Source organism: Rhipicephalus microplus, unplaced genomic scaffold, assembly GCF_043290135.1.
Source record: "Rhipicephalus microplus isolate Deutch F79 unplaced genomic scaffold, USDA_Rmic scaffold_48, whole genome shotgun sequence".
NCBI lineage: Eukaryota > Metazoa > Arthropoda > Arachnida > Ixodida > Ixodidae > Rhipicephalus > Rhipicephalus microplus.
This window is the reverse complement of record NW_027464621.1, coordinates 542,744-567,032: the sequence shown is the minus strand read 5'-3', so window position 1 is coordinate 567,032 and position 24,289 is coordinate 542,744. Positions and strand designations below refer to the sequence as shown.

At 43.6% G+C, this 24,289-nt stretch overlaps 1 protein-coding gene across 3 annotated transcripts in view; it reads right to left on the bottom strand.

Annotated features, from left to right (window-relative positions):
- The window catches only part of LOC119177277 (nuclear receptor coactivator 5), a 284,872-nt gene that overhangs the window by 879 nt on the left and 259,704 nt on the right, over positions 1 to 24,289 (bottom strand). Inside the window, exons 14-15 of one of the 3 annotated variants that reach the window (XM_075884802.1) lie at positions 18,582 to 18,612; positions 5,723 to 5,859 (exon numbers count right to left, since the gene is read on the bottom strand). In XM_075884802.1, the coding sequence (XP_075740917.1) occupies positions 5,723 to 5,859; positions 18,582 to 18,612 (168 nt within the window). Of the gene's footprint in view, positions 1 to 5,722; positions 5,860 to 18,581; positions 18,613 to 21,625; positions 23,336 to 24,289 lie in introns of those variants that run through there. The other 2 variants (XR_012889295.1, XR_012889294.1) reach the window with 2 other exon arrangements.

Sequence of the window (24,289 nt, the reverse complement as noted above, 5' to 3'; positions counted from 1 at the left end):
AGCCTTTTCTCAGACATCCAGACATCTGCAACTCGAGGAAAGTTTTTGTGAGGCTGGTCAACCACCCTTTATTTGTGCATGTATATATATACATAAATATGCAAAATTTTTAAATTCAGCACCCACATATCCACTGCATCAGTCTTCGGTACTGACATAGATCAGCAGCAGACTCTTGGCATTTTCAGTACAATTACTATACATACAAAAGCACTTTTGCCAAACTGCTCAAAACCACAACACTTAAAGGACTCCTGGCACGAAATTTGAAAACTCGAGACGTATGTGTTGTTTGATAGTCCTGCATGTGCGGGCATTTCAGACCAATTGTGACTAATGAATGCTGCCTTTAAGATATTTTAATTTGGTTCTAAAGTAAGCATAAGTGTTCATCTGAATTTTGAGCACCTTGTGACATTGCCACTAATATGACTTCGACAGAGGCTTCTTGTGACATTCCGTAAAAAAAAAAAAAAAAGAGTATTGTTGACGTCGTTGAACATTTATGGGGTGGACACGAAACCACGACAGGTACCAAACAAGAGCTACTGTAACTAATAGCCCCTCTCACTCTGTGGTTGGGCTGCTCTCTATGTGGTTTTGGCTTCTTATGCCAGCAATGCTACTTTTTTTTGAGGGGGACATGCCCAAAGCACCCATTTCATTCTTCCCAAAGCAGATTTGAAAACTGCACTTTCAGCATCACCGAAGATTTGACCACACATGGTTACAGGTGCTCCCCTGCAGGGGCACTAGTTTTTATAATTTTAGGCAGGCGTTCAGACATGACATTAAAATTGGTCACAATTAGTGACACTAGCATTGATTTTGAAATTAAATGGCATTTACAATTTGATTTTGACATTACCAGACAAGCAAAAAAAAAAAGTCTAACGAAAATTTTGCTGTCATGGGTCCCTTAAAGGAACACTGACATCACATTTAAAAATCGAGATGTACATTTGATTTCTCAGTGTGCATAGGTCCTCTAGGCCAATTTTGAATCACGTCTGTAGCGTGGAAGTTATTTTATTTAGACGGCAAACAATGCAAAATGGAGTGCCCCTGCGACATCAACACTAGTGCTACGCGTTCAGTGTGATACATTCCATGCATACCATCCTGAGTGACGCACTAGTAGCGAGGACGTCTACGATTCGATGGGCGCCGAAGCCTGGAAACGCACTCACTCGCCATGTCTGATCTTCGTCGCACCGCTTTGAATGATTTCGTGAAATTACCAAGATGCAAGCCGCCGATAAAAGATCGGCTAAAGAAAAGATCATGATTCAACGTGTCCTGGTCAGTCAGGGTGTCGGAGAACCGTTGTGAGTTGCAGTTGAAGCGCGGAAAAAGCGCAATGAGGGTGTCTTCATTATGCGTATGTTATACGCAAACATGACAACACGCTATCGAAGTGGAGTGGCGTATAAAGAGATATAATCGCAAAGAAGTAACACGCAGGTATCGTTATTAGTGATTTTTAGTTTCTCCATAGACTTCTTTGCGTCCGCGTAATACCGAGTTACTGCCTCCGCCACGGTGAGAGGCAGGATAGGTGGGGCCATCTGAAGGCGCAAAAAAAAAAACCTGGCAGCAGGGAACGTATTTTCAATTATTTCCCCGCTGGTGCGCTTCCCCTATACCGCTATTCCACTGACTCCTTTGCGTATACTTAAATGCTGTGCAGAACAACACACACACCAATATAGCTAATTTAGACGCATGGGCGAGCATGGCCGAAGCATGCATGCTCGGGCACCTCCTCATTGTTGCTTGGAATGGCAACCATTTTGGAATAGCTGTTATGCAAAGGGTCAATCGAAGCAAAAATGATTCACGACGTCTAAGCTCCAGATGGTCGTATTCAACCCTAGTCAACATTTTGTACGGCGACGATGACGGTGCAGGTGACAAGGCATGACTGAATGTGTGCCCCTAGCAGACGAAATGTTTACGGAGCAGCAGGGCCTGACGTCACTTTTTTTCTGTGGAGAAGTGGTAAAATATTGACATGAGTAAATTTGATGCCGGTGCTCCTTTAAGGGGTTTAAAGAGCCACAGAAGAAACTGGTTGAGCATTTGAGAACTATTTAGCAAAGATTATTTCTGGCGAAGAATAAAAAAAAAATCCAATCTTGTCATGTTTTAGTGACAGCAACAAAGGCCAATATGGCATCACAAAGCAATTCAGAATGTAAAATGTGTTGTAATTTTTTTCTTCTATCATTTTCCTCTTAACCAATATATTGCCATTGTGTGCATAAGGCAGCCAAGTCCTCTCAAGCTGTTTTTACAGCATTTTCTTTGGTCTCCCACAACACAATTGCAAATAAAATCAATTTGTCATATAGCTGCTAAGAACTTTCAATGTACATATTTTGAACCTGTACATACAAAATAGGCCTGTAAATACGGTGTAAAATGTGTGACTAGATCTTTAACGCAGACTCTCATGAAATGAAAAGTGATGCGGCATAAATTTGGCATCTTTTCTAACTTGGGGAAGGCAGTTCGGTCTATGCAAACCTCCACACACTGCAAATATTATGATCCTTATAAATTGGAATGCATCATATCGATGAAGATTTAAAAAAAAGGGAGGGAAGGGGGTAATTTAGTGTAAAGCATTTTGCAGGCAGAAAAACTGTCTTTACCAGATGGAGAAAATACCCCTCTTGTAGTCTTTGCAAAATCTTTCAAAAGCTCTTTTTGGCCTCTTTCAATCATTCTGAAATTCCCCACACCTACCATAATGGCAAACTTTTTCCGACCCTGTGAAACCCCATAGATCACACCTAAAGGAAGTGGTACAGCTACATATGCAACTTCTTGTGCGAAGCCGCTTCAAAACCCTTCACATTTATTCCAGAAGGTGCTAATGCATGTACAAGAATAGGCATGTGATCATACTAACCAGTTGGGCAACAGCTTAGATAAGTTACGCTCGTTTGGTTTTATAAATTATTCAGCATTTTATTTGAGTGGTCACTATGCCTGCAATGGCACTTGAAAGGATTTCTTTGAAAGTCATTTTAAGCCCACCCTTATGTTAGGCTGAAAATTAGTTAAGTGACAGAGACAGTAGAACATGTAGTGTCGAAACTACACCAATCATATGAGCATCAAAGCAGGAGTGGTACAATAAATGTGAAGAGCAACCTTGTGGTGCATCACATTTTGGCATTTCTTGGTGTAATTGGTGCTGCAGTTTCAGCACCACACGTATGAAAACCACCATAAAAAAATGAATGCAGTCTCCCTTGTTATTACCATCCCATGAATAATTTGAACAATGTTTTGATGATGGTAAAGTTATACATAATGCTACAAAAAGGCTACACATAATGAGATGTGTGAACCTACAACATGAGTCAAGAAGCCACTACAATTTGAATACTCGTTGATGAATATTTGCTTGACACAATCTCTAGATATGCACTCGTTGATGAATATTTGCTTGACACAATCTCTAGCTGATGCTCCAGGGACACTAATTGCCAGAGTTTCTTGCAATGTTTACAGAAGATGCCATCCACTATGCCTGTTTTATAACCCTCTGAGGCAAAGCTTTAGCATGAAAATATCCACATAAGAACACTCCATTGAGGTTCCATTGCAAGTATGCAGGGTTGTTGCATAGAGATATTACAGCTAATCATCCTCAAAGCCAGCCCACAAAACTTGTGACATCGTTTAATGTGTTCCAACTGAAGATCATTTCCCTGATTTTGTTGGCTTTGCTCAATTTGCAGTGCCACAATATTACACAATATGACAATGCATGTTCTATGCATTGTTCTATGCATGGCAACTTGTTTGTTAAATATATTCTAGCTTCAATTGCTATCTCTTAGAAGTTTTGTAATATATGAGTGCTTTCAGCCTGGGGATGTGGGGGACAGCTTGAACATGTTTACGTTGCACAAAGAAAGACGTCATCTGTAGGCTCCATGAAAAAAGATTAGCACATGCGATTGGCGGCCAGAGTAACCAAATTGCACATTTCATTTTTCCACGTAATGTTGGCTGGCAGAAAGCAACCTTTTTTAAAGCCCACCTGGTAGATACATCTGAACATTACCATACTTCATAACAGAATTGTGTGGTACTGTGGCTGCACACACGAACCTGTCTGTTTGTCTGTCTCTCTTTCTCTCCCTCTGTGTTTTCAAAGCTCGCTTTCTAAGCAGCTATTTTTTTCATAATTCCGTTTCAACCTACCATTTGCTGGCGAAGCTTGCAAACTTTATAATAATGGGTTGGTTGCTACCAGCCTGCTCTGCTAGAGAAAACGGAATGTGCTTGTTACTCTCAATGCACTAGTGCACTCAAGTACAGTGTTGTGCTTTCACTTTGGCACTCTCCACAAGTCAGTTATGCTATTCGTTTTTGTACAGTGATTGTATATTCATATAATTACCCTTCACATTCATGCAAAGACTAGATTACATAGAAAGTCTGCTAAAAGCTTTCAAGAACTACAAATCTTGATTTGCAACCACGTCTTTTGATACTTATTTTTGGCACAGTGAATATAGCTTTTCATATTTGAGTTCACTGCGCATCAATCAAGCTTCCACTATAAAATTGTGCAATGCAGCCTGACCAAATAGAATTTTTTGTGAATGTTGGGTCTACATTTGGTTTGGGTTTTATGTCCCAAAACTACCAAGTGATTTAGGTATGCCATAGTGCAGGTCTCTGGAAATTTCGACCTGTTTTTTAATGTGCTTAGCTAAATTCAATAAACACATTAACCCCTAGCATTTAACCTCCACTGAAATGTGATCACCGTGGATAGGTTTCGATCCCGTGACCTCGGGTCAACAGCCGAGCACCATAATCACTGGAGAACACCGTGGCATCTGTATACGCTCTCTAAATTTATGACATATTTTTTGTCATTCTCTATAATGGCTCATTGCTCTACCTTTTTGTAAATAACTGCTACGGCACAAACAAAGGCCACAGTGCTACATTGTACGATTCCAGCATAATTCCTGGCTTATGCGTAAGAACCTGAACAAATAAACTTTTGGCTGACGATAGGCACTGCCAGCATTTTATAGGCGTTGCCAGCAGTTTTCTTTTCGTAGACGACGCCTGAAAGATTCCCTAATTTTGTAATTTTTACAAGTAAATCACCCACAAAAAAGATAAAATGGTGTTGTATAGTAATTCTGGTACAGAACTTCGTCTGCCCACAGAATAGTGCAAACAATGTAATAGAGTAAAAGACAGTTTCAACTTTGGGGGGATTTTTTTTTCTGCAACCCAGCATGTCACCAAATGGACAAACTTGCAGTGCCCTCGTTTTCACAGAAATTCCGAGGAAGCACTTTATTTCAGACTAACTATATATTTAATAAAGAAAAGTAATAACTGGAGACTGGCACACAGCCAGCTCGGACAGATTGTAAGGATTGACCCAATTATCTAGTTAACTGTCACTGTTCTCGTAAAAGCAAATTGGCAGATTAAAATCGAAATTACTGATCAGCTGCAGCCATCAAAAAAAAAGGTAATAGAGTGCTGCATGCCAAACATCCTCAAAATATGTAGTTTTTCAGCAAGGAAATTGTGCACAGCATGTAGTGTTTTACATACTGGCAGACGAACATGATCTAATGCTGTGGTCTACGTGAATGTGTGCAGAAAGGCTGCAGGAGATGGTAGTACATTCAGGCATTTCACTACAGCAGAAGAAAGCAAAGCATACCTTTTTGTCATCTTCTGTAGCTTTCGTGGGAGTGTTGACACATTGTTTTAGGTAAGTCACTGCTTCTTCTTTGCGATTTAGTTCCAAAAGAGTTTTGGCAATCATCAAGATGTTCCTTCTGTAAAAATTTGGTTTAACTATAAAGAGAAAAATAAGTGTATTATAACTTATTCATCCATCTTTCTATTGTACGAATTAACAGACCCTCCAGCCACAATTAGGCTACAGTTTTTATTATTAAAATTAAGAACTGGCTGAACATTTCAAGACCCTTTCGATATCTTTAGGGAGTGACCGTCTGGCTGGCTTTGAATCTATCGAATTTACAAATCACTCTAAATGTGGCTGGACGGTCTGTTCATTCATGCAATTTTATCAAGTCAGATAGATCTCTGTCAAATACCGTATTTACTCGTGTATTGGACGCACTTTTTTCCCAGGAAATCCAGCTCCAAGATCTGGGTGCGCCAATTACACACGGTAAACTTTGTAGTGACATGTATCCCGAAGGAGTACGGGCACTAGCGTGGGTCCGGTCTTAGCGAGCACAAGGCACCCGTTAACCGTCGCCGTGGCGAGAACACGATACTACTCAAAGTCGCAACACTTTATTGTCTGTGGCAACACCAAACGCAGTACAGCCCGTTGCAAAGTCGCGGCGGGAAAGCAAATGGACTTATCCACACCACGGGCGTAAAAGTACTACACAGGGTGCCACGAGCACGTCTCCGTGGTAAAGGTGATCCACGGAGGAGACACCGGGACCAAGGCCCGGTTGGTCAAGCGAGGGCAAAGACGCTCGCGTTGGCTTCGGAGGGAGACGGGTTGGCATAGCTAGGCCACGCACTAGGACACCGTGCCGCCCTTCGGCCGTGCGTACGCAGTGGGGCAACAAAAGGTGAGCCTTCGCCTCGGGCGCGAGGCGCCGTCAGCGAAGTCCGACAAGACCCGAGCGACGGGGGTTGACGGGCGAAAAGATTGCATGGCTCACCGTCTGCTGTCCCGGAGAGTATCTGCCCGCTCTCGACGCAGGGCGCGAAAACCTCTCAGTGCACTGCGCCACAGTCAACATCCTCTACCGGGTGAGGGGGTTAAACGTCACCCCGGTCTCCTAGCGCAGCAGACAGCTGAGGGGGGAGACACGTCTGGACATGAGAACGGCAGAAAAGGCGGCAAAGCCCACGCAAAGGCAGCGGGCTAACCTCAATTCCCACAACATTCAGAAATTTTGATTTTGGAAAATAGTATGTTTACCTTTAAGACACCTTTCGGATATGACAGTTTATGATCCTGCCAAGCACTGTTTCAGAACCTTGACACTTTTCTGAGCTAGCCCTCTAATACTTTTTTGTTTCACAAGTTCAGGGAAACTTGCATCCAGCACCGATGAAGTCAATGGTAGCATGGTATCACGTTGCGCAGTTATCTCATATTCATCTGAAAAAGCACTCTCTTTCTGTACCCTCTTTACGATGTCTTCATCAGTGACTTCCTCGCGCACCAAGTCCGCGTCGGCTTGGAGGAACTTATTAAGATCCACATAGGCAGGCACGTAACTTTCCTGCAGGCCTGCCCATGCGACTGCAATTGCTTCGTCGGGCAATTCGTCCTCATTGCAAGCTTAAGTCACAGAAACCAATGTCCTGGCCCTATGCACTGCGAACCCGGCATGGCGAAAGCAGTTCCCGACTGCAGCGCTCCCCATCTCGCACTACAAAGCAGCAATCATTGGGAGCGCCATGAACAGGTCGATTTTCGTCTCGCGTCCCGTCCGAGTGTTCAAAATCAGCCTTTCAATAAGACCTTTGATAATTGCTCTTTACACTTTGGATGACCCCTTGGTAAAGCGTCTGAATGATGGACGTGCAGTTCGGGGGCAGAAACTTGAGCTGCATGTTTTCGAGCTTTTTGCCCTCAATGGCATGCGCGGAAGAATTGTCTAAAAACAGACACATCTTTCGGCCTTGCCTGCCCATGTTCCGGTTGAATTCCCTGGCCCAGTCTCCAAAAATTGCTATAGGTCATCCATGCCTGGCTGTTGGCCATGTACATTTGCAATCTTTTTGAGGGTGAACACTAGAACGCGTGGCCTTCCGAGCTCACAGCGCGTTTCAGCGGCGGCAACGAACAGCATTGCTCATGTGCAGTGTGTCTGGCATGCACAAGTCACGCAAGAAAGAGCACGTTGTCTGCTGCGTGCGTACCGCAGTAAGATAGGCGTACAGTTCAGGATTAGTGAAAGTGTGTGACTTCTCACTGCGCTCCACATGATTCATCAATTAACTTCAAAATATATGTAATGCTTTTTTTTATTGCGATAACAATTATATAGACACTCTCTGCTGGATTTCGCCGCCGGCATTTGCGTCGATGTCATGGGCCATATATGAATACGTATCTACATATATGGAAACGCAAGAAAGACAAAAACCCAGAAAAAAGACTCCGGCACGCGAAATCGAACGTGGGACCTCTGCGTGGTGAATGCGAGGCGTTAACCACTGAGCCACCGAGGGGTACGTCCTTCAACATATTACAGCAAGCTATTTATATCTACCACTTACCGCTGTTGGCGGGTATCTCGAAGGGGAACTATCGCGTTTTTAGCATTATCAGCAAAATGGCGCAGTGAGCGCGCAGCGGTTCTCAACTCTCATGCATACTTTGGCCCGAAGAGAGAAGGGGAGTGGACAATCTCTCGAGCGCCCTTATCTCTTGGTGGAGAGGATCATACATCCTGGTTCGCGTTGGGCTTGACTGGAACGATTCTGTTGTAGTTATGAGGTGCACAAAGGTCACTGCAATCATTGCACAGCATCTGTTTGCGAAAAGGGCGCACTTTTGAGACAGAGCGAAGTAATAACTGAGACGCTTATTCATGTTCATCTGTGTAGCTGTGAATATGTTTCGTGCGCCATTTGAGCATGAGATACGCAGGGCAAGTTTCGATCTGCTCGCCATTCTGCGCGTGACCTTCTCATTTGTTGCTATCGCATTCATTGCTTCACTTTTGCGGCAAAGCTGTGACTTTTTTTCTCAAGACCATATGATCTGTAGCCAGGCCCCGCATGCGCATGACACTTGTGGCCATATTTAAAAAGCGACTTCTGTCTTTGAAGAGCGTATATGTATTGTTGCACATTACCGCATCTGTCAGAGCAGCAAGTGAATTTCAGCATGGCCTACGTTCCTGAAGAAGAGAGGTGGAAGATCATACAATATTGGCTCAAGGGACATTTACAGGGCTCCATCGGTGCTCTTGTGAACAGGCCACTAAAGACCGTCAACAGAATTATTTAGTCATTCACTAAGGAAGGCCGACTCTGTGATGCCCCACACAAGCCTCGACCAAGGGCAACAACAGAGGATGACGATGCGCTCATGGTAGCTGCTATTGTCGATAACCCTTTCCAGTCCACAAGGCAAGTGCGGGAATAGTTAGATGTAGGCGCTTCGCTTTCTACGGTCTGGCGACGCCTCCGAAGAGCTGGACTGCGAAATTCGATAGCTGCTCGAAAGCCACTCGTCACTGCTTCAAACAACAAGGCCCGTCTCCAGTTTGCCGAATTATATGCCTCATGGACGGCAGATGACTGGGGCCGAATGATCTTGGACGAGTCGACATTTACAACTCGTCAAGACCAACGGATGCGAGCTTGGAGAACCAGAAACACATAAGAAAATTTTTTTTAATGGTCATTAGATTTTGTGAAGGATGGTCAATAATATGATTTTTATGCAGTTATGAGCAAGCCAATGAGCAGGGAGTCGGCATGAGTGGCCGAACCTGCGTGAACGTGTGGGGCGCGGTATCGAGGCATAGTCTCGGGCACGAAGGAAGGAAAGATAGGAGAAGGCATGCCCAGCCGGCGCCCTACGTGAAAATTGTGGAGGAAATGACATCATGGCGACCATATTCACCGAGCACAATGGAGGCGTTGATATGGTTACACGTTGCGCAGCGTAGCTGGTCTAGCAGTGAGCGGCGGTGGCTGGTGGCGGCATGTATGCCTCCGCAGGTCTCATGCTGAGCCATGGCAGACAATATCCGTGCTCTGCGCCGCGTTATTGTTTACGCAGTGTTCTCCTAGCAGTTATTGTACTCTTAGCAACGTTTACAAAACCTTTCGTGCACCATGGGGCCTGAACAGTGCGTAGAACGAGCACATATCCATGTGTCGACGTGCAGCAGATGGCGCGGATGAAGCAATTGAAGTGTTCAGCGAAATTGCATTAGGCACCATGACAAAGCGGAAGGACAACGAACGCTTTGCAGGTCAGTGACGGCTGGGCAGTGCTCCTGCTTGTGACAATGAACGAAACTGTTGAGAGCCCAGCAAGACGCAATGAGGGCCATGTGCACATACGTAGTTTCATGTTTGGTGTGTGCCCAGTAACAACTTGCATATGCGAATTAAAACACCTTTTCTGTTCCGCTTGTTATGCTTGCCCCCAGCATTGGTAATCTAAACGTTAGAGCAACCGTGTTCAAGTGTCACTTGCACAGTGCTCAAAGTCACCACGGTCGCAGAATGCCGACGCCGGTGAGTTTCACACGGAACACGGGCACAGAGGCCGGACGCTGTGTCGGCCGCGTGGCGGAATGCAACTATAGAAGGCACACGACAGATTGTGTTCTCTTTGCAGTTGCTGAAATAATGACGTGAAAACACTTGCCGTTGTCAGTCAATCTAGCGTGCGTTCTCTTGTACTTGCTTCGTTGTCGGCGAGCTGTTACTCGCTGTTAATACTCGGAGGAAATGATTTCTCCAAAGGCGTCGCGCTGGCCCAGAGTGTTGAGCCCCGTTCCATTAGTTTCGGATCGTCACGACACGCGCGCTGCGCAGCTCACATGCTTTTCGAGCCGGAGAGAGAGTCGTGCCTTCTGCTTTACATTCAGATGTAAACAAAAGAGGAGAATTTGCCCAGTCAATATGGCTGACTTCCGGCTTCACAACGAGTGAAGTCAGGGCCTCTTCTAAGTTTTTTGCTTCCTCCATGGTCTCGGGCCTCAGCGTCACATATAAGGTGCGCTTGCACCGCAACGATATTGCACAAAAATTTTAGACAATGTGTTGCTGCCCTACGCCCACAACGTTTTTCCCAAGGGCGACTTCATACTTCAATATGACCTGACACCAGTTCACCCGACAAAGGTTGTCAAAGAATGTATAGAAAATCGCAGAATCAGCGTGCTTTCCTGGCCGATCAAATGCGCTGATGTGAACATCTGCAAAATTATATGGGGGTACATCAAAGCAGCGATGTTGCGAAAACCTGTGCACCCGACGACTGGTGACTATTCGACAAGAATGGGAGGACATTCGAGTGCATCATGACTGTGCCAGCGCTGTATGCATCACTGCTTTTTAGGATGTCAGCAGTCATTCCTTCAAAGGGTTGTATGACAAAATAGTAACATTATGAAAGACAAAATTATTCTAGTTTACTAATGCTACTTGTGAACGGATGAATGTTTGGTTGAACTTGAACGAAACAAAAGTTTGCATGCTTGTGTCTGTTTGTTGTACGACAAGAAAACGGCAGAAGAAAAATTAAACAAAGCAGAAAGTTGAAGTAATGACAACAACGTCAAGCATAGAAGCACATTACTCTGAATTAAAAGCATTAAAATTATGGTTCCTCTCAAAATTCAGTTTCCATTGAGAAGAAAAAAAACTGATAAGAGACGACACAAGCACGCTGCCATGACATCATGCGCGCGAAAGGGGCCTAACCTTTTCGAGCGTGCGCGCTATGTTGTGGCTGCCGCCTGACGGCGCTGGTGATACAGAAAGCCTTGCGCTCCCGTGTTCACCCTCAAAAAGATTGCGACTGTACCTCACTGGAAGGTGCCTATTTCCCTTGAAAGAGTGTGGTTTCAAGCTTTTCTCAATAACCAAAAGAGGCAGCTCATCTGAGCCATCCTTATTGGCACACAAAAGCACAGATACTTTTTTTGCTGTGGTTTCCTCCGTGACAACCTTGCCCCTTAAAATTCAGTCTTGTTGGAAAATATCTCGAAGAAGCCTGCCTCGTTAGCATTATACATATCTGACGGTGCGTAGTCTGTCAGGATGCTGCCGAGGCTGGCCGACATCGTAGTCTGTCAGGATGCTGCCGAGGCTGGCCGACATCCACGCGGCGGCACCGTCTGTATCCGCCGAAGCAGCTTCACCCACAAAACTTTGCCGATAATATTGTGGCGGGCTTTGAAACGGCTCAGCAAACCTACGCTGGATTTAAAATCGTCAATGCCGAGCACGCAGGCAAAAGAGTGCTTTCAGTCGCACAAGGGCAATTTTCCTGGCCCGTATCTCAACGAACCAGGTGTAGACAGCCTTGTCTAAGGCATCGTGCATTGGCTGCATCAACTTCTTGTGTTTTGCCGACGTTCCTGAAGAAAGAGCTTTCTTCAATATAGTTGAAACAGAGCTCGCCGCAATCCTGAACGTTTCAGTGATTCGCAAATTCTTGCTCCCAGCGTCAGCGTCGGCATTAATGAGAGCTTTGTCTTCGAGCGACAAAAACTTGCGCTTCTTCGCCAGCTGGGACATGGCTGATTTGCGACAACGCACTTTTGAGAAACAATGACCGAAAGGCCTGCGACCGCTCATTGTGCAGTTAGCCAGTCAAACTCCGGAAGCACCGGAAGTCGTCGCCCGAACACCTCGTCGCATCCTACCGGGATTTGGCTCGCAATTTTGGTACGTACATAGGGCCATAAGGCAGCAGTTCCTGACAATAAAAACAGTTTCACAAACTTCATAAAAATGACGAAAAATACTAAAAAATAAAATTATTGTGTGCTGTTCGTACGCAGACACGATTCAACACGTTTCCTTCTAACTATAGAGTTTCATACAATAAAACCTAAAGAGGAATCTGGCGCTGCGATTGTGTACTGCCATCGAAATCATAGGAAGTGCAAGCTTCGGATTGGATAGAATTAGCTAGCGAACTGTCTAAAGACTTTTTTCTACAGCTCCAGTTTCGTTCTTCATGCAGCGCGGGTAGTGGGGTGCGGTGAAAAACACTGAAGCAGCGCCATCAATGTTCAAAGAGGCTTCAGATCACAAGGTCTGTAATTTGCTGCGACTTTGAGGCTTTACGAGTCGTATTTGACAGTTTAGACGAATCGTTGTCCACTCACTACTGGGCATAGATGTAGCGTCTTATGCCATAGTAGGATATTCCATCGAGTTAATGTTTTTTTTCACAAGCATGTCTTGCCTAAAATCGTTTTAAATCGATTGCAAAACGATGACGAAGCTAAGTAGACACACCGTCACGCTCCGCTGACTCAACTTCACAACAAACCAGAAGTGCATTGGGGGTATACAGGGCATACCAATTGGACGGACACACCTAGCATCACAAGAGACGAAACATCAAAGTGTTTCTCGCTTATTACTGTACTGTTATTTCTATAAATAGATAATGCATACTTTCCAGAGAAAAAACAAGCATGCTTCTTTTCAAGTGTTGTAAAAAATAATTCATTAAACCATGATGCCAAATCTGGAACACATTGGCAGAGCAATGCATACACTGAAGGTTAAATTTGCCCAGGTTTCACTTTTGCTGCATCGTTGCAAAACATTTTTGCAATAAAGTTTGCATACAAGTAAATGAAGCAAGTTTCAATTAAATGTAACTTCATACCACTTTGTTTTACACTCGGAAAAGAAGCCGCAAATCTTAAGAACATAATCCATCCGAAGCCTGTACTTCCCATAATTCTCATCGGGGTACAAGTGCCACTAAGGGGGCCGGCGTAGGCACTAGCGCCAGATTCCCTTTTAGGTATTAGTGCATGAAACTCTAGCTTTAAACCTACTGAAGAGAGCGCTTGCATCGCCATCACTCATCATCATCATCATCATATACCACGGCGTGCTGTCTTGTTTACGTTGCACAAGTTTACGTTGCGTGCGGTATGTTTGCTCCGAGCAGCTTCTCATGTGCTTTTATTTCATGTTATTAAGGTCTTTGGTTTGGCAAGGCATTAAAAACACTTTTGAGATTTTTAATAAGCTCTACTTCAAATAATTTCGATCGTGATTGTCCCACAAAAACTGTGTTGAAGTGGAATCACAGCCGTGAAGAAGTTCGTGCTGGAGGGAATTTCGAAGCATTATACCCTATGGGACTTTGACAGAGAATGAATAAATCTTCCTTGTGGCGAAAATTTCGATGAAGCGGACTTCGTTATAGCGGAATTCGACACTGTGTAATTTATAAACCAGATGCACTGCGACTCATGATAGCTAGTAGTTTCTAAAAGCCATAGCAACATCATGAAGAGCTCTGAATGATTGGCGTTAAAGGGACACTAAAGGCAATTATTAAGTCGACACTGATTGTTGAAATAGCAACCCAGAAACCTCATAGTGTTACTTTTGTGCCAAGGAAGGGCATATCTTAAGTTAAATCACGTTTTAGTGATCCTCATCGGGATAGTGCACTTCAAATTACTCGCCTCTAGAAGCGCACCGACCGGACCAGCTCACGTCACGGTTGCCGTGTACAGCGTTGCCCGGCTTTACTGCGCTAGTAGCAGCATACCGAAAGCAGCGGGAGCTGCCACAGCAGCAACAACTGCCATTGATAAATTTCTCGCCGTTGGCTTCGAGATTACAGACGTTTTTGTTTCAACTGCGCCCCGCTAGATAGCACCACCTGTCCCGTGTAACCACGCGAAAATTGAATTTTTGAACCACTCGTGCCATTCCCCATAGTAACGTATTGGCGGTTCTTTTTTCTATGAATCAAGCAGAAATGAACAAGCAGCATTTTATTGCTGTCTCTTGATATATGGAAGGTTCTTTATTTAGTGCAGCTAGATCGATTACTAGTGATTAATTGTAGGCCGTCCTTCTGATGTCATCGGGATCATTTTGAAAATGTCCTACTGCGACGCTTGTGCTATTGTGCATTTACTTCAATTTCTTGGGAAGTAGGGCACTTTTGTTGACAATATAGTCATTTTAGATGTCATACATTGAGCTTTCACTCTGACATAAATTGTTATTTGACTTTAGTGTCCCTTTCATGTTGTTAGATGTCGACAATCATATTTGTGCAGGTAAATATACACTGCATAATTTACGAACCATATTCACTGCGACTCATCACAGCTAGTAGTTTCTCAGGGCCGTAGCAACATCCTCAACAGCTCTGAATGATTGGCATTAAAGTTGTTAAATGTTGACGATCATACTCGTACAGGTAAATACACACTGCGTAATTTATGAAACAGGTGCACTGCGACTCATGACAGCAAACAGTTTCTCAGGGCTGTAGCAACATCATGAACAGCTCCGAATGATTGTTGTTAAAGTTATTAGATGTCGATCATCATACATTTTGCTCATAAATATACACTGCATAATTTATGAAGCAGATGCACTGCAACTAATGGCAGCTAGTAGTTCCTTCGAATCTCAGTACGGTTTTTCACATAATACCAGAGTACTGCAGCAAAAATGACTGAAGGAGCACTTTGCACGCTGTAGATGATTGACAGAAAACTTTAGAGCTGCCATATTTTGTCATTATTTTGTTATTGTGGTGGTGTTTGTGATGTTTTTAGGGGAATTTATGGTCATTCTAGCACAACAGGAGAGTTGGTAGGTGTACAAATTCTCGCGCCTGCATGTGATTACCACGTTTTCACCAGCAGTGCACATGTTCGTACCTGCATGCTAGCAGACGTTCGCATTGCGGGATGAGAATCAGTTCGCAACAACCATACTGCATTACATGGCAGGCTAATAGAGACCTTGGAAACCCCGAAATATCAGCGAGTTTCAACTACAGTCGAATCTCATTAATTTGAACATTTGCGCTTAATTCAAATTTCCGGTTAATTCGAACTCACGATGAGGTCCCGTCAATGCTGTGTGTAACCAAATGGGCGAAATCGCCCGGTAATTCGAATGGGCAAGCACTTGCGACAGTTAATTCGAACATACAGCGCTCCCAAAATGCTTTCAGCACCCCGCCCAATCTCGTGGCGGCATCGGCGACACCTCAACGCTGCGTGTGAAAAAAATGAAAAGGAAAGAAAAGGCTGCAGTGGAATGTTTGCTGTTTCTCAAATGCCGATCTGCGACGCGCCCATGTCAAGCTTTTCCCTCCTTTTTCGTCCCTGCCATGTAAAGACCCTTCTCCTTCTAACGCCGCGCACGCGAAGAGAGAGAGAGAGAGAGGAAAAAAAAATAAAGCTGTCGTTGGGTTGAATGAATGTGCGGTTGAAGGAAATAAAACAGGCATTATCTTCTGCAGCCCTTGCCCTTTGTGGGAGCATTGCACTGCACCTTGAGGGGGGGGTCTCTCACGCACCCGTGCCACGCTTCCCCATTCTTTCCCGTCCCTGCCACGTAACCCTTCTCCTTTCAACGACACACGTGAAGAGAGAAAAAAAAAAAAAAGCTGCCATGGAGTGTTGGTTTTCTCTCAATTGCCGATCTGCTTTTCTCTGCATGGAGATGCTCCCCCTTTCTCGTCACGTGCTGGCCATGCTGCGGCGCAGTCGTTGTTGTCGTCGTCTTCAGAAACTGTCGCCGCTGGACATTACCGCGCGCAACTCCTCTCGCCAGAAGAATCCTGAAGCCGAAGTAGAAATGCTTTGCAAGCTGCGTGCGGAATTGATTGACTTGCTGCAAGGCAAACGTGTGCAGACGCGCATCACCAATTACTTCAATTATAACGGATGTCCTGTGATTTGTGAATAAATTTAAGTCTTCTGAAACTTCCCCCTCATGTGTTAGCTCAACGCACATGCGCCACTGCATGGAGAGACCTCCGTTTATTTAGCTTTCATTAATTCAGACTTCTTTTAATTCCAACAAATTTTCGGGCCCCTTCGAGTTCGAATTATCGAGATTCGACTGTATATAAAATTCCATTAAAACAAACACAAATTTTCCAAGAGAGGCCAATTGTCCACATGGTAAGGAAACAGTTACCTTAAAGGAGCACTGACATCAAATTTCAAGATCGAGATGTGCCCATCATTCGGTCGCTTGATATACATAGGTCTTCTTGGCTAAATTAGAACGGCATCCGTCGGTTGCAAGTTATCTTAATTCAATGTCAAGCAGCGTAGAAAAGCTGAAGAGAAAAAACAAAAAGTAGACTGCCTTGCGAGATCGACACTAGTGCTACGTGTTCGGTGTGATACATTCCAGAAATACCATCTTGAGTGATGATGCGCTAGTAGCGATGACGTGTACGATCCGAGTGTTCTTATTGTGGTGCCAACTGGTGCCGAAGCGCGGAAACGCACTGTTTGTCACGTCTGATCTTCGTCACACCGGTTTGAATGATTTCGTGAAATTATCAAGGTAAAAACCACCATTCAAAAAACGGCAAAAGAAAAGAGCATGATTAAACGTGTGCTTGTCGGTCAACATGTTAGGGAATTGTGAGTTGCAGGTGAGTTGCAGTCGGCTAGTTCGAAGCACGGAAAAGTGCATTGAGGGTGTCTTTTCATATCACGTATGCCTTACACATCAACACGACCACAAGCTATCAAAAGTGGAACAGCGTATAGTCGGATATCATTGCTAACAAGTAACATGCACGTATCGTTGAACTTTAGTTCATCTGTAGACTTTGCGTCCACGTAAAAGTGGTAATATCATGTTAACCGCGAGAAGCTGGATAGGTGGAGCCATCTGGAAGCGTAAAAAAGAACCTGACAAGTAGCAAACGTATTCTATTTCTTCGCTGATGCTCATTCGCGATAGCTATATTGCATTGACCCCTCTGCGTATACCTGAATGCTTTGCACGTCAAAACACACCAATATAGCTGAGACACACGAGCGAACATGGCTGAAGCGTGCATCCTCGGACCCTTCTGCAGTGCTGCTTGGAACGGCGTTCATTTCGGAATCACTGTTCAGCAAAAGGTCGATCGCAGCAAAAATAATTTGCGACGTCGCGAATCATGGGGATTTCAAGCTCCAGACTATCGTATTGAACCCGAGTCGACACTTTGTACGGCGACAGCAGCAATGCAGGTGACAAGGCATGACTGAATGTGTCCGCCTAGCAGACGAAATGTTAGCGGAGCAGCTGAGCCTGACGTCACTCTTCTGTGGAGAAGTGGTCAGCTGTGGCGTGATCTGGAAGTAACCGCGAGGCAGCGCCACTGCTGGTGCTCCCAGCGCTAAAAATGGCGGGATTGCCGGCCGTTTTGAATAGTGCTAGATACCAGTGATATAAATCAATAAAAGTGATTGTTATTTATCTCTCAGTTGCATTTTAGGTCGCGAATCGCTAATACGGAGTAAATAAATGAAAGCCTCATTGATTGCTTAGGTAATAGTACTAATCATTCAAATTCCGGCTTCTACTTTGATTCTTCGCCCATAAACTATATGTCGTTTAATGATGGCACTGTTGAGATCTAGGGGTCTATAGCTACTTGCTGACGCAAAAAACTTGGCATGAGTAAATTTGATGTCAGTGCTCCTTTAAGTATGCAACAAGCATAATGAATTTTGTTTGGATTATACACCTAGTTAGTGCCTGAGTAAATTTTTTTTATATAGTTTACAACTAATGCGAAAGCTTTGGAGAAGGCTTTTTTACTAGTATGAAAATACCAGAGCGTAACTGAACAGCATTTTCCAGTTAAGGTTCCAGCTGAACATTATCTTCTGGCTGTGAGCGCATATCAAATACTACATTATTGCATAAACATTGATCTTATAACACTCTTGAGTTATTTTCCTATGATAATTTTCAGTATGCTTCTTTCTTTTACATTACTGAGAAGAAAAGGAAAACAGGTGAAACTGTGACGTAAGTGTGCGTAGAAAAAAAAAGCAAAATATGAGGCTTACTTTTTTCAGCTTGTTGGAAGTGCTTAAGTGCCTGCGAATGTAAAATGCAGAGGATGATTAAATAGACAATACAGAGGACGTTAAAACTTGCATTTATAGAAGGACCACACTACAACAGAAAAAAAATGTGCAAAAATAAAAACAAGCATGTCTGTCAGATTTATTCATGAAAATTCGTTAGCTCCCCTCCCCTATTTCTCAACACATACACCCACAAAAATATCTTACGTTTCATGGGCAACAGCCATGACATGATTACGCACGCAGGGCACACTGAAGAACTGCTTTGTATATGATCATTTTGGTTTTGTTTCTTTTACACACACCTAAATCTATGTACAAAGTTTTGTTTTACATTAATCCCTATCAAAATGCAGTTAAAAAGTTTGAGAACTTGTATCAATGCAACTACAATTTTTTTTTTATCTAGCAACGTAGCATCATCTGCACTTAGCTTGTATTAGTGCAAGTGCAATACATCTAAGAAGGAAACATGACACAGACGTAAAAAAACATGGTGCTAAACTTCCAACTGTTTATTTCATGCCATTCATACCAATCTTATACATGCACAAAAAAAACACAACTCATCATGCACGTGATCTCATTTAAAGGTACGTCATTTTTGTTTTTCGTCAAAGCAATTCATGGCGAACTCACACAGAAGTTTCCCATATGTGCTATAATTTTGGCATCTTTTACTTCACAAGTCAGGTGATTCCGAGACCGACTGATAACAGTACAGCTGTGCAGATCAGGGGCACCCATAACCTTTGCAGTGTGCTGCTAGAAACCCTTCAGCTGGAAGTCTATTAGTATCGTTTACTTAGCTTTGGATAAAAAAACACCAGATTAGATCTGTTGATTGTGAGTACTGTTTGGTCTACAAGTTTTCATTATCGCGTGGGAAGTACTACTACATAGTAGGGCAGAGTAAGCAGTGTCTAAATGATGGACTACATGAATACAGCTACAGTGCGACAACCAACCTGTATCCAGCAAAATAAACACACGGAACAATACACAAAGAATGAATAGTCGCACTGCAAGTGTAAATCCGCATGAAAAGCCAATTCTAAATGATGGCAACTCTTCAGTTTAATCCAAGACCTCTTTAGTACATAGCACTACACCGCAAACGTTGTTTTGAAAAGTTAGATGTAAAAATGCTGTTTGAATGCTCGTGATGCATGCCGGCTAGGTACTTTATTTAAAAAGCGCCGTATTGGTGAAATCGGCCCAAACTACCCGTGCTGCCAGTTTGCGTAGAAGTTGCAGCAACTCAAGAATTTTCGCGAATCGCGTAGCGCATTGCCAAATAGCACCATTTGGTCACCTTTCCTTTCTTTCACTAAGGCCTGTGCAAAGGGTTATGCTGTGTATTGATTCAGTAAGTTGTTCAAAAACAGCCATACCTTTGTAAAATCTGTGCCGGTTGGGGGACAATATGCAGTTCTGATGCATTAAAGCAGCAAAGCGTTCGAGAACAATATGTATGCACACCACACTTGTTAAAGTAACAGCTGACAGTAACATCCTTTTGTTTTGCTTGAGATTTGTGAAGTGGAATTACATTTGTTCATTTGAGATTTGCAGTAAGCACCCCGATTATCACGGAATCCTTAAAATTGATTTGTTAGATTGCCTAGTCCAGTTCCTTTCTTTTCAAGCGAATATGACGGGTGGTAGTGTGACATCTTGTGGCAATCTTCCAAGGCCGCTAGAAAGAAAATTGGTTGAAAATAGGTACATATTCAACCAATCTGCATTTTAGTTATAACAGAGCTTGTTGTTGGGCCAGTTGGTAGATCATTTCTAAAAACCTAATTTGCATGTTTAATGCCTAGGTGTGTATGTGCGAGTGTGTTGTGTTCTTGCGCTCAAATCAAGTTTTTAAAGTGCACTTTAGTTACTTTTACAATAAAGGTACTTGGCTGTTATTTTGTTTTTTGGGTTTATATGCAGTCCCCCAGCAGTAATCAATTTAGAACTTGCATTGAACCACCTTCTCCTAAGTGTTTAGTGTTCAGTTCAGAGTGATCAAAATAGTAGTTTAGCCATATGCTAAGAGATTATGATTGAAACAAAGATATGCTATTCAATATCTCTCACAATGTATAAATCCCAGTGTTAGTGTGGATAGCACACTGCTTGAAGGAAGACAATGTTTAAACCACGGTGTTAGAATAGTTTAGGTGGAGTGAAGGCGCATTGGAGTGAGGAGAAATCGGGGACCTTTTTCCCTTTCTTGCCGGAAGGAGGCGCGCGCGGGACGGAGGCCGCCTGGCTACACCCAGCGCATACCCGACGCTTCTAACATTCGGTGTTTTAGCGTGTTCAGCGATATCGGAAGGCCCTGTGAGGATTATGTGGCAGTGTAATATCATATCTTAAATATAAAGACTTCGCAGTGTTTTACGCCTGATGGTTCGGCATGCGGCGTGAAGCTCATAAACACCACATTCAGCCTCGACAACACCGTGGGCTAGGCGATCGTTCCCGCATTTTGTCTACAAAAGTAAATATGCAGTTGTGTGGCGCGTGTTGAATTCACCCTTCATTTGCCCTCGAAAGAATAATTGGTGTATTTGCGGTCAGATCATATAAAGAGCAGGTATCATGCGTAAGGGGCATTTCGCATATCAGATAAAGTGACCCCACAGAATCTTTTATTACGAACCGATTATTTGCAAATTCCGTAAACATCTGCAAGAAAACGAATGCTTTAATGCAATGGAATAGAATAACTCTATTTAGGTCTTTCAAGGCGTGCAGTAGCACGTGACGCACCGCTTCCAGGTCGAAAATGCAGGATTGAAAGCGAATGCAATAAAGTGGGCGACAGCTTGCGACCGATGGCTGCTCTTTGATATATTCAAAATAAACAGACTGTAAGATATATAGGTTACGGTGCGCCAAGAATTTTATCACAGTATTGGCACGATCTACGAATTTTACATATTTTTGCCTGAAAAAGCGGCTTTAGCTCGAGTACTGTGTGGTGCGGCTAAATGGTACGAAAAAATGTAGGATAGTACTCAAGGTGGTAGTAAAAAGAAAAAAACACTTTATTCATTCGACAGTGCATCATCTGTACCAGCACAACATGCACTGACAGGATAAAAGTCACAACACACTAGACAAGCTTTGAAAGCTTTCGTAGCTTCTGCGTCTTGTCTGCTTCAACCTTCCGCAGTTGCTTACAGTATTGCCTCATCCTGACTCCAACATAGTAATGAAGCACTTTCGACATAATATCCACCTTGTGCTCATGACAGGGAAATGATAACATGGAATTTTCTACTACATAGTCTATTGTCATGTCAAATGCGTGCTTTTCTCCCGCATGTTTGCAAAATATTGCTTCAACTTCCTTTAAGAACATAAACAGGGAAGTGTTCGGGTGTACCAGTCCCCCTCACGTCTTGCAGGCTACTAATGCAGCTTCAGGCTTCGACGCTGGATTACTTGTAGCTGCCAAGCCATTGCGGCATTGTTGACAAGTGGTGTTCTTCAATATCTTCAAGTCGGTCACATTATCTGACGAGGATATATCCGAAAAGACATTCTCACACTCAGCTTCTTCTTCCACTAAGCCGTCTAGTTTCTGTTTCAGTCCCTCCAGACACGACTCTAGAGGAGCAGATTCCTGAAATGCTGACGTTAGGTCAGAGAGGCTCAAAAGGCGTGGCTCTTCACTAATCTATACCTGGCAGTTGCCAAATTTTGGCGGCTTCACAAGGCTATATATTGAAAGCATATTATATAACTGCAAAAACGTAGGTAAGCAAGGGTGGTCATTCTGACCGTTCGCTTGGCGTATGACGCCAAAGAATTTTTCAAGGACGTCCAGGTTGAATTTAGCTGTTAGCACATATTTAAAGCCACACTGTTCTAACAAATACTTTGCAAGCTGAATTGTAGAAAGTATTGTTATTCGCATACCTTCAGCAGTTGATTGAGACAGGAAGTTAAGGATTTACTTTAGCTAGCTTGACATCTTTCTCCCAGTTGTACAGCCATTGCAATGTTGATTCTAGAATGCTGAAATCTTTCCTTCCTTCTCTGAGGCCTTCCTTCGGGTACTTGCAGTTGAAGGCATCGAACAGGTTATTCATCCTTACCGTAAAATCAACTGTCCCTTTTACATTGCATAAGCCAAGCGATCCCTTCTGTGAGTAAAATTCTAAACCGTTTGCCACACTGAGGCTGAACAGCTGCGTTGCAAGCTTCATGCGCATTTTTTCGGTGTTGCTTGGGTTTACATGTGAGAAAGAAAGTTTTGGGTAAACCCTCAACATGCCTTCGGCCTTGGTGTCAACTACGTAAAGTTTGTCATAGTGTGACCACATCACGCGGCTGCCGTTTAGAGAGAATAGCTTTTGCTTCAGAAGCCGGTTTCGCACGCACTTGATTAGATGTGGCGCGTCTGAAAAAACATTAACACTTCGTTCCTCACACACAGGATTAACAAAATAGTTCTTTGCAACATTTAAAGCACCAGTTACACCAAAGTGCTTCCACATGGATCGATTGGTCGTGGCACTGTCACACACAATCGCATCGACAAATGCGCCTGCACTTCAAGAAGTAGTATCGTTTTCAATACAAGCTGGGACAACACAGTTCCTTTTGTAGGGCCGTGGTTTGCAAAAACAGCCACAGATGGGAGTAGCTCTCACCAAAAGAACGGAATGCAAACACAAGTCCATGATCGGCTAGCTGCTTCGGCGCTTCAGCTTCATTTCAGAAATCTGCATGTCCAGAATAAGTCATTGTTTTAGAGTTCACCCGCAATTCTTTGCGAACGTTAATTTCATCAAACACCAGAATTCCATGTCTTCGAAAAGCGTCTTTTGTTGAGAGCTTTTTTTTGAACGCACTAAAAAAACGAGTGTCAAAACCACATTTCACAGGCACCATGGAGAGGTATTTCCGCACTGTCGACACACACGGAAGGGGCAATACGTTATCACGCAGAAAGGAATAGCCTGACGGGCTACGAATGTGCAAGAGCAGGCAAAGTAGGAGCCACTCTTAGCTGTAGCGCCGATTCTTCTAGCTGGTGCACTTCGCAACTGCTAAATATTCTTTAATAACAGTCGCTTCACCTTCAGGAATGTTTAAACCCCTGAGCTTATCATCAAGGGACTGACTCTCCCGACATTGTCGACAGCTTTTCTTGGCAGGACTTAAGTTGGGATGTCAAAGAACTCACTTTCTTCTCAAGACGATCAACAGATTTCTTTAATGAATACTGCGCTTTTCTGAAAGTCACCACATCAGTCTTTCGAACATTCGACAATCGGAAATATCGCATAGGCCGCTTTTGTTTTTCCTTGTCTAGTCTGCGCTTCTTGTGAAGACGAAGTGTGGTTTGAAGGCTCCGACATCTTTGGCACGAAGCTGCATCCGACTGCAGCAGAAGGACACATTGATTGTGCCTCCAGCGGCTTGTTACATCAACATAAGGGCTGGAAAGCTGAGCGTTCGGATATTCTTTAGAGTAAGGCCCTCCACTGCATAAACGAACATTGTGCACAAGGAAAATCAGCGTCTCAATATCGGCTATGTTGCGGATATTTCCATGAAATTCGAGTTGTTCTTTTGCTATTCGCCTGCCCAAAAAAGCGATGTTGATATTCAGTGCCTCATCGAAGCTCACGACTTTTCTTGGATATATGCGATTAACAGAAATGGCATAGTAG